Raw genomic sequence first — 19,529 nt, 5'->3', positions numbered from 1 at the left:
GACTATGAGAAATAAGATTCTCTGGTCTGAGCAGATGAAGATAGACCTTTTTGGTGATAATTCTAAGAGGTATGTGTGGAGTAAACCAGGCACTGCTCATCATCTGCCCAATACAATCACAACAGTGAAACATGGTGGTGGCAGCATCATGCTATGGGGGTGTTTTTCAGCTGCTTGGACAGGACGACTGGTTGCCATTGAAGGAAACATGAAAGTGGCCAAGTACAGCGTTATCCTGGATGAAAACCTCTTCCAGAGTACTCTGGACCTCAGACTTTGCCATAGGTTCACCTTCCAACAAGACATTGACCCTAAGTACACAGCTACAATAACAAAGTAGTGGCTTCAGAACAACTCTGTGACCATTCTTGACTGACCCAGCCAGAGCCCTGACCTAAACCCAATTGAGCATCTCTGGAGAGACCTGAAAATGGCAGTCCACCAATGTTCACCATCCAACCTGACCAAACTGGAGAGTATCTGCAAGGAAGAATGGCAGAGGATCCGCATATCCAGGTGTGGAAAACGTGTTGCATCATTCCCAAGAAGACTCAGGGCTGTACTAGCTCAAAAGGGTGCTTCTACTCAATACTGAGCAAAGGGTCTGAATACTTATGACCATGTAATATTTCAGTTTTTCTTTTTTAATAAATTTGCAAAAATTTCTACATTTCTGGCTTCCATCACGATGGGGTGCAGAGTGTACATTAATGAGAAAAAATGAACTTTTTTGAATTTACCAAATGGCTGCAATAAAGCAAAGAATGAGAAATTTAAAGGGGTCTGAATACTTTCCGTACCCACTGTACTTTCTAACTACATACCGAAAAGGATTAATTAATTTATTGGATATACTTAAGGGTTTTTTAACAATACGCACAAATTAATTGTCTAAAGTTGCTGATAAACTTAGTTCATTTTAACACAATGCTAGGCAGTAGAGATGAGCAAACATATTCAATTGGAAATTAATTATACTCAAATATCATAAAAATATGCTTTTGTGAAAAGGCAGGTTTTTTTGCAATTTAATTCCATGCAGATTCACTAAAATGGAGGCCGTTAGCTGTCATTTTTCTGAACCATAAAGATTCATCAAAAGGTTTAAAAATAAAAATAATACATAAACTGTGTTCCAAATTATTATGCAAAAAGAGTTTAGGAGTGATAAGATTAGAATTTTTTTGTTTGTCATTTAAACTCATTGATGGTGATGTGTCAGGGCTCTTGATATCACTGAAAGCAATTGCAGATACCTGTGCAAATTAGTTTGGCAGGTGTGTCCAAATAAAGACAAGACTACTTAAGAAGGCTGTTCCACATTATTAAGCAGCCTACATTTTTTCCCAAAATGGGAAAGAAAAAGGATGTGTCGGCTGCTGAGAAGCAACAAATTGTGGAGTATTTAGGTCAAGGCATGACTACAATCAACATTGCCAAGACACTTCATCGTGATCATCGCACAAAGTATGTAGCTGATTCCCAGCACACACGCGTGCATGCTGATAAGGAAAAATTGAGGACTCTTTCTAACAGGCAATTGCGTCAGGTTAAAAGAGCATTTGCAAAAATGCCTTGTCATAGCAGCAGACAAGTTTTTGAAGCTGCTGGTGCCTCTAACGTCCCCCGAACAACAAGATGCAGGGTCCTTCAGAGGTTTTCAGCTGTGCGTAAGCCATCCTGTCGACCACCTCTATCCACTGCACACAAGCAGAAACGGCTCCAGTGGGCCAAACGATACATGAAGACTGACTTCCAAACTGTTTTGTTCACCGATGAGTGCCGTGCAACGCTCGATGGTCCAGATGGATGGAGTGGGGGATGGCTGGTTGATGGACACCCCATGAAAACACGGCTAAGGTGCCAACAAGGAGGAAGTGGAGAATTATTTTGGGCTGGAATCTTGGGGAGAGAGATTGTCGGCCCCTTTAGGATCCCTGAAGGGGTAAAGATGAACTCCATAATCTATGTGGAGTTTCTAAAACAGCACTTCCTGCCATGGTTCAAGAGGAAGAACCGTGCTTTCCATAGCAAGATCATTTTCATGCATGATAATGCACCGTCTCATGCTGCAAATAACACGTCTGCATCTCTGGCTGCTATGGGCATAAAAGAGGACAAACTTATGGTGTGGCCACCATCTTCCCCTGACCTCAACCCAATTGAGAACCTCTGGAGCATCATCAAAAGGAGTGTCTATGATGGCGGGAGACAGTTCACATCTAAGCAACAGCTCTGGGAGCGTATTCTGTCCACATGCAACACAATTGAAGCACAAACCATCCAAAAACTGACAAATTCAATGGACGAGAGAGTTCAGAAGCTTTGTTCGAACAAGGGGTCCTATTTGCAAATATAACATCACCTAGAATAAAGTTTTGACTTGAAAACTGTTTGATTTCATTTTGTAATAAGCTGATAATGCTTATAATTTCACAATTGACTATTTTTTTGTTCAAAATAAAAATAAAAAGGTTGAAAACTCTGCTGTGCATAATAATTTGGAACATGCATTTTGAGTGTTTCTTATTTTTAAAAATATACTGTTTTCATAGGCAGTTTGTTCAAAAACATTGCAATTATACTAGAATATTAGATGACTGGAAAATAACAATGACTGCAATTCATATAGGTAATTTAGAGAAAATATGAGGAAATATTTTTTGTATAATAATTTGGAACACAGTGTATACTCACCTCACTACTCACCTCACTGCTGACTAGAGATGAGCAAACCCAAACAGTAAAGTTCATGGTCCATACCAAAAACCTAGTGTTAGTGCATGAAACCCAAAACACTTACTTCTCTAGGAAGTCAATGTTACTGTTCAGGTTCGGCAGCCCGAACATTAGGTGCATGACAGTGTGAGAAACACAAGTGGCTGATTGGCGGTAAGATCATTATTGCCAGACAGAGACAGCATGAGCCAGAAGTTGTGACTGATGGAAAAAAGTTATCTTTGGTTACATGCATCGGTTGAAGAGAGGGTATTACTCCCATCAACCTGTAGCTGCTGTAGATGATAACAGCGAGAACAGCTGTCGCTGATGAGAGTATTCATTTGCCAGAGCCTGTGCTATTTATAAATTTAAAAATATAAAATGACTCTCAGAAAACCAAATGAACTCTGCTGACTTAATTTTTGGCACTGCTTGCTGCGTGAGAACTATCTCACAGCAGCTCAGCACTAGACACTGTGGGAGCAATTATGCTCCAGTCAGTGTGTCCCAGCTGACACTACCTGATGTGACTGCTCTCCAAATCATCTGGATTGTCATGGGACAGTATGGTTTATCTTAATATCGGACAGGTGAGGGATATGGTTATTTATTATTTTCTATTTTTTTCATGGGGACACGGGCATTGATGGATTAGGTGTAAGATAAGTATATGATTATTATTTTCTGGGTTTTTTTTTACAGGTGATATGGGCATCGATGGACTAGTCATTAGGTGAGTATAAGTGTGCTTTATTATTTTTATTTCACATAATGGAGTCTGCCTTTCTTTCAGTTAAATGATTTATTCTGGCTGTGTCTATTACAATCTGATTATGGGGTTAGTAATAGGGGAGTCTTACAGACACCTCTCAATTACTAACCTGTGGGTTTGAAAGCAATGTAAAAAAGAGCTATGCATATAAATAGGATAACCATGCAGAGAACATCTTATGCAAAAAGTACATATAATTTTATTGATAGCAAAAAAGCATCAGAAACATCACACAATAAGTTAAAAAAACATTAAAAACAGTCATGAGGACAAGAAGGAGTCACCAAGAAATCACAAAGAAGGTGATTGATAACATATGAACCATTGGCTGCAAGAGAATGTTGCACTCAAAAGAAATTAAACAAATCCTATAGTCAAGCTACTAATCTAGCTCAATTTCACTCAATATCAGCAGACGTGAATATAGAGGCATATCAACAATAGAAGGTATATATATAAATATACATAATGAGGTGAACTGTATTATTCAGACCACTAGTAGTTTTGAACTGTGTGTGAATTTCAGACGGGCATGTACCCTAAATATCGAGTCAGATTGTTCCTGTTAGAGAGATCTGGGCTACAAATGATAGCAATTTTTGAGCCCCACCAACCAGTCTTCCAAAAATAATCATAAATTTCCCAAACAGAAAGGACTCACAATAGTGATGAAAAAATGAGTGGCGCCAACCCAAATACAGAATCCAATACTTCACCACAGAGCAGTCAGTCAAATAAACAGTCACAGTCACCCCATCGCCTGAAGGAAGTGCTAGCAGCCAGAGCCGTATACGGAGACCAACGCGTTCCGACACCTAAAGTGTCTTTCTCAAGGTGAGTGTAGCTGATGCTGTTCCATGCAACTATTTAAACCCAAATAATCAAAATTCAATCATTACCAGCTGGCAGTTTGTGGCATGCAGGTACTGGGGAACATGGCGCAGACGCGGAAGAGTCACCCCCGGAAGTAGACCCTGTTCCGGGTCGGGTGGATAGTGCGCAAGCGCAGTCTCAATAAACAAAGTGATAGAGCGATAGAGTTACGTCGGCTCATTCCTCAAAGACAAACGCTCATGAGATTTGCAGAAGTTGCGCAAGTGCAGTCCAACTTGGTGGAGATCCATAACAATGAAAATTAGCAAGCGCGTCACAGGAGGCGACCGATCGTGAGCGATGCCAAAGTGAAAGTAGCTGGCCTGGCATGATGACGCACACATAAACAATACAGCCCCCTCTCTGAATCAGATAGACAGTGCGCCTGCGCCAATCGGATAGACGAAAATTAAATAAAGAGATGGCAAACCAAAAGTACAAGCGCCGTTCATGGGTGCTTGCCTGCAGAGGTCACAGATAGTGCACTAATGGGCACATAATAATGCCACATTAGTCTTCCTTACCAAAAATTAATAAATAAAGTCAGATAGACCTGCACAAATAAAGGTGGTACTGATGAAATCACTAGTACACATGCGCAGATTCTAAACTAATAATGTCCCTGTACAGGGTCAGATGGCCAAGGCTCCAATATGATCCAACATCCACACAGAAAGGGTAAGAGGTCACTTAGGGTTAACAGACCTATGAGCCCACATGAGACCTAGTGACCGGCATGTATTAATAAAATATTCATTGCTGAAGATCACATAAACAAAAGAAATAATGACAGTATGTGATACAATCCAGGGAGACCACATTTACACCCTCTGAGCCACCCAAAGTGACAAAATTGTTAATACAAACTTACAAATAGAAGTGGCCCATGCTGGACTAATCCAGGTGTAACAGCAAGTCATATCCAGCTGTGTTATAGCATAAAACAACCTGGACACATCAAACGGTAAGTAAACGGGACTAAAAAAAAGGAATGAAAGCCCCATTAGTAGCAAGACTATTGAATTGCAGAGTATCAGGTATACATCCAGACCCTCAAACAAGAAGAGGCCCTGGCGTTAAAGACCACTGCACCACAAATTATCAAATTATAACAAATGACTATCGCATGGAATGGCGTCCGGAGATTGGTCTTTCAAAGAGATGCTGACATGGCTAAGGCATCATTGTCAAGTCTCTTTATTTATTTTTCATCTATCCGATCGACGCAGGTGCACTGTCTATCTGATTCAGAGTGGGGGCTGTATTGTTTATGTGTGCATCATCAAGCCAGGCCGGCTACTTTCACTTTGGCATCGCTCACGATCGGTCGCCTCCCAGTGAAGCGCTTGCTATATTTCATTGTTATGGCTATACACCAAGTTGGACTGTGCTTGCGCAACTTCTGCAAATCTCCCGAGCGTTTGTATTTGATGAATGAGCCGGCATAACTCTATCACTCTATCACTTTGTTTATTGAGACTGCGCTTGCGCACTATCCACTCGACCCGGAACAGGGTCTACTTCCGGGGGTGACTCCTCCGCGTCTGCGCTATGTTCCCCAGTACCTGCACACCGCAAGCTGCCAGCTGGTAATGATTGAATTTTGATTGTTTGGGTTTAAATAGTTGCATGGAACAGCATCAGCTACACTCACCTTGAGAAAGACACTTTAGGTGTTGGAACGCGTGGGATTCCGTATACCGCTCTGGCTGCAAGCACTTCCTTCAGACGATGGGGCGACTGTAACTGTTTATTTGACTGACTGCTCTGTGGTGAAGTATTGGATTCTGTAATTGGGCTGGCGCCACTCATTTTTTCATCACTATTGTGAGTCCTTTCTGTTTGGGAAATCTATGATTATTTTTGGAAGACTGGTTGGTGGGGCTCAAAAATTGCTATCATTTGTAGCCCGGATCTCCCTAAAGGAACAATCTGACTCTATATTTAGGGCACATGCCTGTCTGAAATGCACACAGTTCAAAACTACTAGTGGTCTGAATAATACAGTTCACCTCATTATGTATATATATTTATATATACCTTCTATTGTTGATATGCCTCTATATTCACGTCTGCTGATATTGAGTGAAATTGAGCAAGATTAGTAGCTTGACTATAGGATTTGTTTAATTTCATTTGAGTGCAACATTCTCTTGCAGCCAGTGGTTCATATGTTATCAATCACCTTCTTTGTGATTTCTTGGTGACTCCTTCTTGTCCTCATGACTGTTTTTAATGTTTTTTAACTTATTGTGTGATGTTTCTGATGCTTTTTTGCTAACAATAAAATTATATGTACTTTTTGTATAAGATGTTCTCTGCGTGGTGATCCTATTTATATGCATAGCACTTTTTTACATTGCTTTCTGGTTTAGTTTACTTGCATGTGGTGATCCCCGTGGTATTCTTTCTTTAATACTAGTTGGATGGTGCCCACGCGGTTGTGCTTTTCAAAAATAACCTGTGGGTTTGAGGTCAGCAGCCAAAAAGCAGCTGACACCAACTCCACAACCATTACCCAACTTGTCACTGCACCAGTGCAACTGGGTAGAACCATGCGAAGTGCAGAATTGGCACATCTAATAAATGTGGCTTTCTGGTGAGGTTGCAGTCTGCTATTTTTAGTCTGGGTTGCAATATCTATGGCCCATACCAGTATGAGAATACCAGCCCCAAGCTGTTTGCTTTAGCTTGGCTGGTTGTCAAAAATGAGGGATCCCACACCGTTTCTTAAAATTATTTCTGTAAATAATTAAAAAAGAAGCTTCAGACCACTCTATTTTTGATAACCAGTCATTACAAAGCTTACAGCTGATGGTTGCATCCCACAGCTGTCAGATTTGCCTGCTCTGGCTATCAAAAAAAGAAGACTCCCCATGTCTTTTTTTAATAATTTATTTATAGCACAGGCAGATGAATACTCCCATCAGCAACAACAGGTGTAGGCTGATGGGAGTAATACTCTTTCATCTGCTGATGTGTGTGACCGAAGGTGACCTTTTTACCACAAGAAGCAGCTGCTGGCTTATGCTGTCAGATGACAGCGTGTGAAATGCAGCTTTTCTTCAGAGCCTATGCTTGCTGAACTGTCATGAAGAGGATAGCATGACAAAGCAGGATGCTTGGGCCCCCATTCATTTGAATAGGGAGCGGGTTTGGTACCGCTACATTCTTTGTAGGTTGGAAAACTTTCAAAGTCGGCAGTGCATCAAATACTTATTTTCCCCACTGTTCATACATATATATAAATTTAAAAATACAGTAAAAAATTATATATGTACAATCATAGCTAAAATTGTTGGCGTTAGAGTTGTGCGAAACATGTCGGTCAAATTCAAAAGTTGCTGACTTTCGCTAAAGTCGGGTTTCGCCGATCGAAACCCGACCATAGCTTGAGGTCGGCCCTGCGGTCGCTGACTCGAGCGCCAGAGTCGCCTTTACCATAATGCTTTCAGGCACCTTTTCTCTGCCAATGAGCAAGGAGGCACACTGTGGGCAACGCGATGACATGGGCAGCGGCCACCACCATCTTAGAGAAGGGCATTGCAATGATAGGCTTGCTTTGTGTGGCATCACAGTGGCTCTATAAGCCCTGAATGCTGACTGCCATCTTACTTTTGCCAATCTTAGCATAGGGAGAGGTTGCAGCTGCTCGTTCTCAATAGGGAGAGTCTTTAGGCAGGAAAGAAAAAAAAATTCTGTGCTTCTGCTGATAGCGATTTTCACTGTACACTACAGTTAGTGTGCAGTGACAGGGGAGGATTTTTTTCTATGCAGCAGCGCTGGTGGTTGTTAGGCTGCCTTATAAGGCTACCTGATAGCTGCATTGCTGTGTGCACACTGCTGTGTAGACTGCTTTTTTCAAAGCAAAAATACTTTTTTTCCTTTTTTATGCACAGTTACAGAGCGTTCATTTTTTCACACACCGTATAGAGGTGTACGCTCCTCACAAACTACCGTGTACAGACAAATACATGCTATATGTGTGTGACTCCGTAAAAAAACGGAGACAGAGATTTACATTTTTCCATACATACACAGTATAGAGGTGTCCGCTTCTCAAACAGTATCGTATATCTGCTGTTTGGATTACGGTCACATCTATACAGAGGCAGCGTGTGTGTGTGACTCCGTAAAAAAATAGGCGGAGATTTACATTTTTCCATACATACGCCGCATAGAGGTGTCTGCTTCTCAAACAGTATCGTATATCTGCTGTTTGGATTACGGTCACATCTATACAGAGACAGCGTTTGTGTGTGACTCCGGAAAAAAAATAGACCAAGATTTTTAATTTTCCATACATACACCATATAGAGGTGTCTACTTCTCAAACAGTACCGTATATCTGCTGTTTGGATTACGGTCACATCTATACAGAGACAGCGTGTGTGTGACTCCGGAAAAAAATAGACGGAGATTTAAAATTTCCCATACATGTACCGTATAGAGCTGTCCGCTTCTCAAACAGTATCGTATATCTGCTGTTTGGATTACGGTCACATCTATACAGAAACAGCGTGTGTGTGTGACTCCGGAAAAAAATAGATGGAGAGTTAAAATTTTCCATACATACAACATATAGAGCTGTCTGCTTCTCAAACAGTATCGCATATCTGCTGTTCGCATTCTGGTCACATCTATACAGAGACAGCGTGTGTGTGTGACTCCAGAAATACATATACGGACATTTCCATTTTTCCATACACCACATAGAGCTGTCCGCTTCTCAAACAGTATAGTTTATCTGCTGTTCGCATTACGGTCACATCTATACAGAGACAGCGTGTGTGTGAGACTCCGGAAATACATATACGGACATTTCCATTTTTTCATACACCGCATAGAGCTGTCCGCTTCTCAAACAGTATCGTATATCTGCTGTTTGGATTACTGTCACATCTATACAGAGACAGCGTGTGTGTGAGACTCCAGAAATACATATAAGGGCATTTCCATTTTTCCATACACCGTATAGAGCTGTCCGCTTCTCAAATAGTATCGTATATCTGCTGTTCGCATTACGGTCACATCGATACAGAGACAGCATGCGTAAGACTCCGTAAATACATTTAAGGACATTTCCATTTTTCCATACACCGTATAGAGCTGTCCGCTTCTCAAACAGTATTGTATATCTGCTGTTTGGATTACTGTCACATCTATACAGAGACAGTGTGTGTGTTTGAGACTCCGGAAATACATATATGGACATTTACATTTTTCCACACAGTGTATAGAGCTGTCCGCTTCTCAAACAGTATCGTATATCTGCTGTTCGCATTGCGGTCACATCTATACAGAGACAGCGTGTGTGTGTGAGACTCCGTAAATACATATACGGACATTTCCATTTTTCCATACACTGTATAGAGCTATCCGCTTCTCAAATAGTATCGTATATCTGCTGTTTGGATTACTTTCCCATCTATACAGAGACAGCGTGTGTGTGTGAGACTCCGGAAATACATATATGGACATTTCCATTTTTCCATACACTGTATAGAGCTGTCCGCTTCTCATACAGTACTGTATATCTGCTGGTTGTGTTACGGTCAAATACATACTGGCAGAGCATCTGTGTGTGAATCACACAAACAAATATACAGAGATTGACATTTTCCCCTAAAACATATACAGCTGTACACTTCTGATACAGTGCTGTATATCTGCTGGTTGGATTATGGTCAAATACATACTGCGAGAGTGTCTGTGACTAAGGAAATATATATGGAGATTTAAATTTTTCCATACACCTTATACAACTGTACGCTCCTCATACAGTACCATATCTCTGCTGGTATTTTTGGTACATTTTCCCAAACATGAGGAAGTATGGTGGAAGAGGTCACGTACGTGGGCGGGGGGGAGCAACTGGTACTGATGGTGGTGGTGGTGGTGCATCTGCTGTTTATGCAAAAACACAATAGCAGCTAAGGCAGGAGGTGTTGAGCCTGCATCATCGTCTGGCACAAGAAGGCCTTTAAAGTTCCCTTTTCTGGGAGTAGGTAAACCGCTTTTAAAGCCGGAGCATCAGGACCATGTTTTGGCTTACATTGCCGAAACAGCCTCTAGCTCTATTGCCTCCTCTTCTGAAGTTTCAAAAATTGCAAGCACTGAGTCGTCGGTGCAGGCTTCTTGTCAGGAACAACACCTTTCCTTGTGTCCTTCACCACACCAAAAGTGAAGGATGCGGCAGGTCACACTTCAGATTACTCCATGGAGTTCTTTTCACATACCATGCCTGGGTTATCAAGTCAAATCCTGAATTCCCCAGTCCAAGATGAATCTGACATGGAGTGCACTGATGCATCAATGTTCATCAATGTTCTTACAATTATGCAAAACAAACAGTTAATTTACATACACAAACTCCAAAGACATACTGATAGGGAATTTAGATTGTGCGCCCCATTGGGGACAGTGATGAAAATGTGTGCAAACTGTAAAGCGCTGTGGAATATGTTAGCGCCATATAAAAATAAAGATTAGTATTATTATTACATATCACATAACACAAATAATCAACTGCAAACAAAACATTACCATATGTCACGGTTTGCATGTTTATAACATGTTCGAAGATTATGATGCCAAAATGTTAGGTGGTTGCATTATTTTGTCCAACCCCTGTATGTATGGAATGTGTCTAAAAGCCTTCACCGCCGACCGCCATTTTTCTTCTGCCCATCTTTATAGTAGGGAGAGGTTGCTGACGCTGTTTATCATTTGGGAGACACTTAGACCTGTAAACAGACGTTCTTATGTGCTTGTGCTGAATGCAATTGTTGTGTACAGTTAGTGTGCAGTGACAGGGAATGATTTTCCTGTGTGCAGCAGCACTGATTATTAGCCTGCCTTACAGCAGTATTGCTGTCTGGACACTGCTGTGCAGACTGCTTTTTACACAGCACTCCTACTTTTATTCTGTTTTTCTGCACAGTAAAGGAACGTTCATTATTTCCCACACCGTATAGAGCTGTACGCTTCTCACACACTACCATGTACCGGCTGGTATCACAGAGAAATACATGCTGACTATCTGTATGAGACTCTGGAAATAAATAGGGAGATTTACATTTTCACTTATACTATATACACCTGGTATCTGCTGATACAGTACCTAAGTTCTAAATTTTTTATTACGGTATAATGTAATCCATACTGAATGAGCGTGTGTGGTTTACGGAGATAAAAATTTTACCCTATACTACATACACCTCCTATCTTGTGATACAGTACCTTTGTTAGACATTTTGTATTACGATCAAATCCATACTGAGTGAGCGTCTGAGGGTGACTACGGAAATATATACGGAGATTTAAATTGTACCCTTCAATATATATGCTTGCTATCTTGTTATCCAGTACCTTTTTTAAACATTTTGTATTATGGTCAAATCCAGACTGAGTGAGCGTCTGAGGGTGACTCCGGAAATATATAACGAGATTTAAATTTAGCCCAACAATGTATACAGCTGTACGCTTCTGATACAGTACCCTTTTTTGCTATTTAGATTCTGTTGTAATCCAGACTCAGCCTTTGAAAATCTGTCTGTTACTCCAGTAATATATTTGGAGATTTACGATTACCACCACACTGTATACAGCTGTACACTTGTGATACATTGCCCACTTTTTACTGCTTTTTATATTCTGGTCAAATGCATACAGAGCTAGTGAGAGTCTGTTTCTGACTCTGGAAATATATACGGAGATTTACAATGACCCCTACACTGTATAAAGCTGTACGCTTCTGATCCATTACTCTTTTACTGCTTTTTATATTGTGGTGTAATCCATACTGAGCCTGAGAGCGTCTGTGTCTGCTTACTGAAAAATATACGGAGATTTAGAATGTTTAAACTATACTATATATAACTGGTATATGGTGTTACTGTACCCTTTATAAACTTTCTATATTCTTGTCGAATCCATATTGGGCCTGAGAGCGTCTGTGTCTGCCTCCTGAAATACATACAGAGATTTTTTCTATTTTCACTATACTAAATATACCTGGTATCTGTTGATACAGTACCCTTTGTGCCACAAAGTCCTCCTCCACCCACCACTCTAAGTGCATCTTTGACACCTTGAACATTGGCCCACATGTGTGATTATTTCTTTCGGATCTTCTTTTTATATTATGGTGTGACCCATACTGAGCCTGTGAGAGTCTGTGTGTTACTCCTGAAATATATATCTAGATTTAAAAATTACCCCAACACTGTATACAGCTGTATGCTTGTGATACATTACCCATTTACTGCTTTTTATATTCTGGTCTAATGCATACAGAGCCAGTGAGAGTCTGTTTCTGACTCTGGAAATATTTACGGAGATTTACAATGACCCCTACACTGTATAAAGCTGTACGCTTCTGATCCATTACTCTTTTACTGCTTTTTATATTGTGGTGTAATCCATACTGAGCCTGAGAGCGTCTGTGTCTGCTTACTGAAAAATATACGGAGATTTAGAATGTTTAAACTATACTATATATAACTGGTATATGGTGTTACTGTACCCTTTATAAACTTTCTATATTCTTGTCGAATCCATATTGGGCCTGAGAGCGTCTGTGTCTGCCTCCTGAAATACATACAGAGATTTTTTCTATTTTCACTATACTAAATATACCTGGTATCTGTTGATACAGTACCCTTTGTGCCACAAAGTCCTCCTCCACCCACCACTCTAAGTGCATCTTTGACACCTTGAACATTGGCCCACATGTGTGATTATTTCTTGCGGATCTTCTTTTTATATTATGGTGTGACCCATACTGAGCCTGTGAGAGTCTGTGTGTTACTCCTGAAATATATATCTAGATTTAAAAATTACCCCAACACTGTATACAGCTGTATGCTTGTGATACATTACCCATTTACTGCTTTTTATATTCTGGTCTAATGCATACAGAGCCAGTGAGAGTCTGTTTCTGACTCTGGAAATATTTACGGAGATTTACAATGACCCCTACACTGTATAAAGCTTTACGCTTCTGATACAGCACCATACATCTGCTGGTATTTTTGGTCCATTTTCACAAAAATTAGGAAGTATGGTGGAAGAGGCCGTGGACGTGGGCATGGGGGGCCAGCTGGTACTGATAGTGGTGGTGGTGCATCTGCTGGTAATGCCAATAGCACAATAGCAGCTAAGGCAGGAGGTGTTGAGACTGCGGCATGGTCTGGCTCCGGAAGCCTGGAAGGCTCCCTTTTCTGGGAGTAGGTAAACCGCTTTTAAGGCCAGAGCATCAGGAACTGGTTTTGGCTTACATTGCCTAAACAGCCTCCAGCTCTATTGCCTCCTCTTCTGAAGTTGCAAAAAATGCAAGCACTGAGTCGTCAGTGCAGGCTTCTGGTCAGGAACAACTCTTTTCCTTGTGTCCTTCTCCCCCACCAAAAGTGAAGGATGCGGCAGCCCACACTTCAGATTACTTTGTTTCTTCTCCTAATTTTATTTACATGTTTTCCACATATTGAAGGATACAAAAGAATGAAGAAAAAAGAAGTGCCTAAGTAAAAAACACTTGTAAGTATAAATCTTAATTCAACATATTTTTAACAGAGTATAAGCATCATTTCATTTTTATTTCCCTTTACTTTCTATTTTCCTTTTCACTATTTTATGATGCTAATTTTTTACAGTGTTTGTGAGCTAGTCCCATGTAAGTCTAGTGCCTGTCTAGTGCCTCATCCCAATTCCTTTTCTTTCATTCTTATTCTCTTTCCTTCCACATGTCTTCTACTAATGAAGTAGAAGGAAAAAGCAGATAAAACGGAAAAAAATGAGAAAAATGCATTACATAGGATGAGTACATCAATTGATACTACAATAATATAATAAAAAATGATGCTTTACCAGGATATAACAAGTAAAGGATTGCTGAGGTAAATGTTTCCAGAATTCCTAGACATTGGTAACAAACTTAGCCTGGAAAAAGTGGATGCAAAATATAACTTGAAAAGCAATGCGAGGAAGTGTGTAACGAAACGTGCGTCGGGGAGAAGAATAAGGACTGGACATTGCACTTTATGTAAGTTCATGAGACATTTTGCAAATAAATAAGAAACGGAATTGCCTTTAATTTAGAAGCTTTATTTATTCAGATAAAGCAGACACACTTTGATGATTAATTGTTGCTAATCATTATAGCATCTAGCATATGAACACTATAGTGGCATTTGGGTGTTGTCTGGCTCTATACTGGGTGTTGTTATAGGCTGTATGATTAATACCAGACATAATTAATGGGTAAACTAGGCTCTGATCTTCTGGTATAATATTTAATTCCAAATTGATCATTAAATATATTTATATGAACGTTTATAGTATATAGTGTATAATGATGTCCTTATCCTGAAAATTCCTCACATTGGAGGCATTCTCTTTTTATAGAATATCTAGCTGAAGAGCCCGGCACTGCCCGAGCATAGTAACTAACTGTAGTTAGTTATAACAAATTATAATTATCCTCCATCCCATAGGCCCGTGCCCATATACCCATCATACATATCCTCCATCCCATAGTCGAGTGCCCATATACCCATCACACATCCTCCATCCCATAGTCCCATGCCCATATATCCATCATACATATTCTCCATCCCATAGTCCCATGCCCATATATCCATCATACATATTCGCCATCCCATAGTCGAGTGCACATATACCCATCACACATCCTTAATCTCATAGTTCCATGCCCATATACCCATCATACATATCATCCATCCCATGGTCCCATGCCCATATACCCATCATACATATCCTCCATCCCATGGTCCCATGCCCATATACCCATCATACATATCCGCCATCCCATAATCCCGTGCCCATATACCTGTCATACATATCCTCCATCCCATAGTTCAGTGCCCAAATACCCATCACACATCCTCCATCCCATAGTCCCGCGCCCATATACTCATTATAAGAGTCAGTGATAAGCGGTCATAGAGGAGCGCTTAGGAAGCAACCCAGGGGCACACAAAAATGTCAGGTCTCCACCGCAGCTCCAGCCGAAAACCTCCAATGGAGGATAGGAGCAATGAGAAAATGGAAACGGTCTTAGGAGCGCAGGAAAGAGACTCAGACAAGAGATGGGGTTAAACCACAACGCGTTTTGACGGAGGATCCGTCTTCATCAGGTGGAAGTATCCACCTGATGAAGACGGATCCTCCGTCGAAACGCGTTGTGGTTTAACCCCATCTCTTGTCTGAGTCTCTTTCCTGCGCTCCTAAGACCGTTTCCATTTTCTCATATACTCATTATGACATCATCATCACCATGGCAACCATTATGACATAACCGTCACCATTGCAACCTATTAAGACATCATCGTCAACATGACAACCATTGTGACAGCATCTTCACCATGGCAACCTATTATGACATTAGCGTCGCCATGGCAACCATTATGACATCATAATGAGTGGCGGGGCTTGATACACACACACTTTTTCACCATTATGTAGATAGGGGCAAAATTGTTTGGTGAATTGGAACGCGCGGGGTTAAAATTTCACCTCACAACATAGCCTAGGACGCTCTCGGGGTCCAGACGTGTGACTGTGCCAAATTTTGTGGCTGTCGCTATGACGGTGCAGATGCCAATCCCGGACATACACACACACACATACATACATACATACTTACACACCCACATTGAGCTTTATATATTAGATTTTGTTATGTGGAAAATAATAAAGTGTATACTTTTTAGTAATTATTGCGGTATCTTGTGCTTTATTGGTCACCTTTCTCTTGAAGTTGAAGTAGGGATTTTAGGAGGCCATTTGGATTTCTATATTGCTTGTTTGGCACTAAGTATATTTATGTTGGATCGTATATGATTATAAACCTATTACAGGGTTGCAATATAACATAACACTATGTTTTTTTTAATGTGTATATATATTGAGTAATAATAAATTCCTTTCTTAATTTTTTCACAGTCTGATGTTTGTTGTATTTTTCCATTTTGTTCTTGTATCTATTAAAAATTAAACAAACTTGTATGCAAAGTAATCCAATTTTTGGCTTTAATAATTCATTGATTTTACATTCAATATAAATTGCATTATTTTGATTATGCTCCATTTACTATGTTTACCCATTAGCATTGATTGATTTCCATAACTGTTGGTATTCAAGAAGCATGCAGCTTCTTGGTCCATTGAACCAAAGTTACAGAGGAAAACAGCAAAATATCTTAATCTTGATGGTAAAAACACAAATGAAAACCTCGGGCAAAATCTCACTTTTCATGAATGTTTTATAGTTGATTTAGATATAGTTTTACGTTCATTTCTCACAAGATGCTTCAAGCTTTGCTTATCCAAAGATAAACCAAGGTGGTGTCTCTCAGGCATCAGCAACAAAAGGATTAGAGGCAAAACCTTTTAAGTGAGTCAAAAGAACATTTTTACTTACATTGTGCTTTGTAAGATTGGAAATATTAGTAGATATAGATTGTAACCACTCTATGCAGTCATCCGCCGATAAGCACTGTATTATTCCACTGCAAACCCCGTCTACCGCTGTGATTTGAAATGCATTCTGCCTGGAAATAGAGCAATTTAAAGCTTAACCATTGTTTACTGGATAGCGTACAGTAGGTGTGGTGGCACAAACAATTTATAAAAAAAGATATCAACTGAAAAAGTGGCCATAAAACAATTTCACAAAATGACAGTTATTTAGAAAGCTTATCTAAAAAGTTCCTGCATCATTAAACATATACATACATTGTTATTAAAAGGTTTGCATCTCCGTAAACCTTAACATGAATGTAATTCTAGTGAAAATTCATAAATTTAAATATACACTCACTGGCCACTTTATTAGGTACACCTGTCCAACTGTGTGTTAAGACTTAATTTCTAATCAGCCAATCACATGGCGGCAACTCAGTGCATTTAGGCATGTAGACATGGTCAAGACAATCTCCTGCAGTTCAAACCGAGCATCAGTATGGGGAAGAAAGGTGATTTGAGTGCCTTTGAACGTGGCATGATTGTTGGTGCCAGAAGGGCTGGTCTGAGAATTTCAGAAACTGCTGATCTACTGGGATTTTCACGCACAACCATCTCTAGGGTTTACAGAGAATGGTCGGAAAAAGAAAAAAAAACCAGTGAGCGGCAGTTCTGTGGCCGGAAATGCCTTGTTGATGCCAGAGGTCAGAGGAGAATGGGCAGACTGGTTCGAGCTGATAGAAAGGCAACAGTGACTCAAATTGCCACCCGTTACAACCAAGGTAGGCAGAAGAGCATCTCTGAACGCACAGTGCGTCGAACTTTGAGGCAGATGGGCTACAGCAGCAGAAGACCACACTGGGTACCACTCCTCTCAGCTAAGAACAGGAAACTGAGGCTACAATTTGCACAAGCTCATCGAAATTGGACAGTAGAAGATTGGAAAAACGTTGCCTGGTCTGATGAGTCTCGATTTCTGCTGCGACATTCGGATGGTAGGGTCAGAATTTGGCGTAAACAACATGAAAGCATGGATCCATCCTGCCTTGTATCAACGGTTCAGGCTGGTGGTGGTGGTGTCATGGTGTGGGGAATTTTTTCTTGGCACTCTTTGGGCCCCTTGGTACCAATTGAGCATCGTTGCAACGCCACAGCCTACCTGAGTATTGTTGCTGACCATGTCCATCCCTTTATGACCACAATGTACCCAACATCTGATGGCTACTTTCAGCAGGATAATGCGCCATGTCATAAAGCTCGAATCATCTCAGATTGGTTTCTTGAACATGACAATGAGTTCACTGTACTCAAATGGCCTCCTCAGTCACCAGATCTCAATCCAATAGAGCATCTTTGGGATGAGGTGGAACGGGAGATTCGCATCAGGGATGTGCAGCCGACAAATCTGCGCCAACTGTGTGATGCCATCATGTCAATATGGTCCAAAATCTCTGAGGAATGCTTCCAGCACCTTGTTGAATCTCTGCCACGAAGAATTGAGGCAGTTCTGAAGGCAAAAGGGGGTCCAACCCCTTACTAGCATGGTGTACCTAATAAAGTGGCCAGTGAGTGTATATATATATATATACTGTATATATAATATAACGGGCTAAGCGTCACTCTGTCCAAAGCCTTTATAGACTGCGCAAGCGCAGTCTGGCTCCAGACAGAATGAGGCATCCAGCGGTGAGGAGTGTGTATGGCGCCCAGAGATGGCGGTATGCGTACATATTGCGATCTTGGGTGCCATACTTACATACTTACCTGACCGGGAGGAGCGTTGCCGTGGAGCTTATCTTCGGCCAGAGACCGGGGCAGGAGTGCGGCCGGAATCGCGCATGCGCATAGCACGATCCGGCGCAATTTTACTGAAGACACATTTGCAGTGTGTCTTCAACAATATGGCGCCGGACAGCGCTATGAGGATGCGCGTACTTCGGCGCCAGATTCCTCCCCCATCCTCCAGCAGAACGTGACAGTGGTGGAGCACAAGAAAGAAGGGTGAGTATAAATGATTTTTGTATGTGTGTAGTTTAATAGGGGTGAGGGGGACCTTATTTATCAGGATAAGGGGGGTGAGGTGACCATGCATACCATGAAAGGGGGGGTGAGGGGACCATGCATACCACAAAAGGGGGTGAGGGGACTATGCATACCATGAAAGGAGGGTGAGGGGACCATGCATACCATGAAAGGGGGGTGAGGGGACCATGCATACCATGAAAGGGGGGTGAGGGGACCATGCATACCACGAAAGGAGGGTGAGGGGACAATGCATACCATGAAAAGGGGTAAGGCGAGCATGCATACCACAAAAGGAGGGTGAGGGGACCATGCATACCATGAAAGGGGAGTGAGGGGACCATGCATACCACAAAAGGAGGGTGAGGGGACCATGCATACCATGAAAGGGGAGTGAGGGGACCATGCATACCACGAAAGCGGAGTGAGGGGACCATGCATACCATGAAAGGAGGGTGAGGGGACCATGCATACCATGAAATGGGGGTGAGGGGACAGTCATACCACGAAAGGGGGGTGAGGGGACCATGCATACCACAAAAAGGGGGTGAGGAGACCATGTATTCAAGGATTGGGGGGTGAGGGGACCATGCATAACAAGATTGGGGGGTGAGCAGACCATGCATACCAGGATTGGGGAGTGAGGGGTAGCATGCAT

General features: G+C 41.3%; 1 protein-coding gene across 2 annotated transcripts in view; it reads right to left on the bottom strand.

Moving 5' to 3' along the window:
• The window catches only part of SNTG1 (syntrophin gamma 1), a 957,068-nt gene that overhangs the window by 114,435 nt on the left and 823,104 nt on the right, over positions 1–19,529 (bottom strand). For both annotated transcript variants that reach the window (XM_073583787.1, XM_073583788.1), the window contains one exon: positions 16,809–16,938. In XM_073583787.1, the coding sequence (XP_073439888.1) occupies positions 16,809–16,938 (130 nt within the window). The remainder of the gene's footprint in view (positions 1–16,808; positions 16,939–19,529) is intronic.

This window comes from Dendrobates tinctorius, unplaced genomic scaffold (genome assembly GCF_039654945.1).
Source record: "Dendrobates tinctorius isolate UK_male_01 unplaced genomic scaffold, ASM3965494v1 ptg000081l, whole genome shotgun sequence".
In the NCBI taxonomy this organism is placed as follows: Eukaryota; Metazoa; Chordata; class Amphibia; order Anura; family Dendrobatidae; genus Dendrobates; species Dendrobates tinctorius.
Note: the sequence above shows the minus strand (reverse complement) of the source record. Positions and strands in the feature narration are given on the sequence as shown.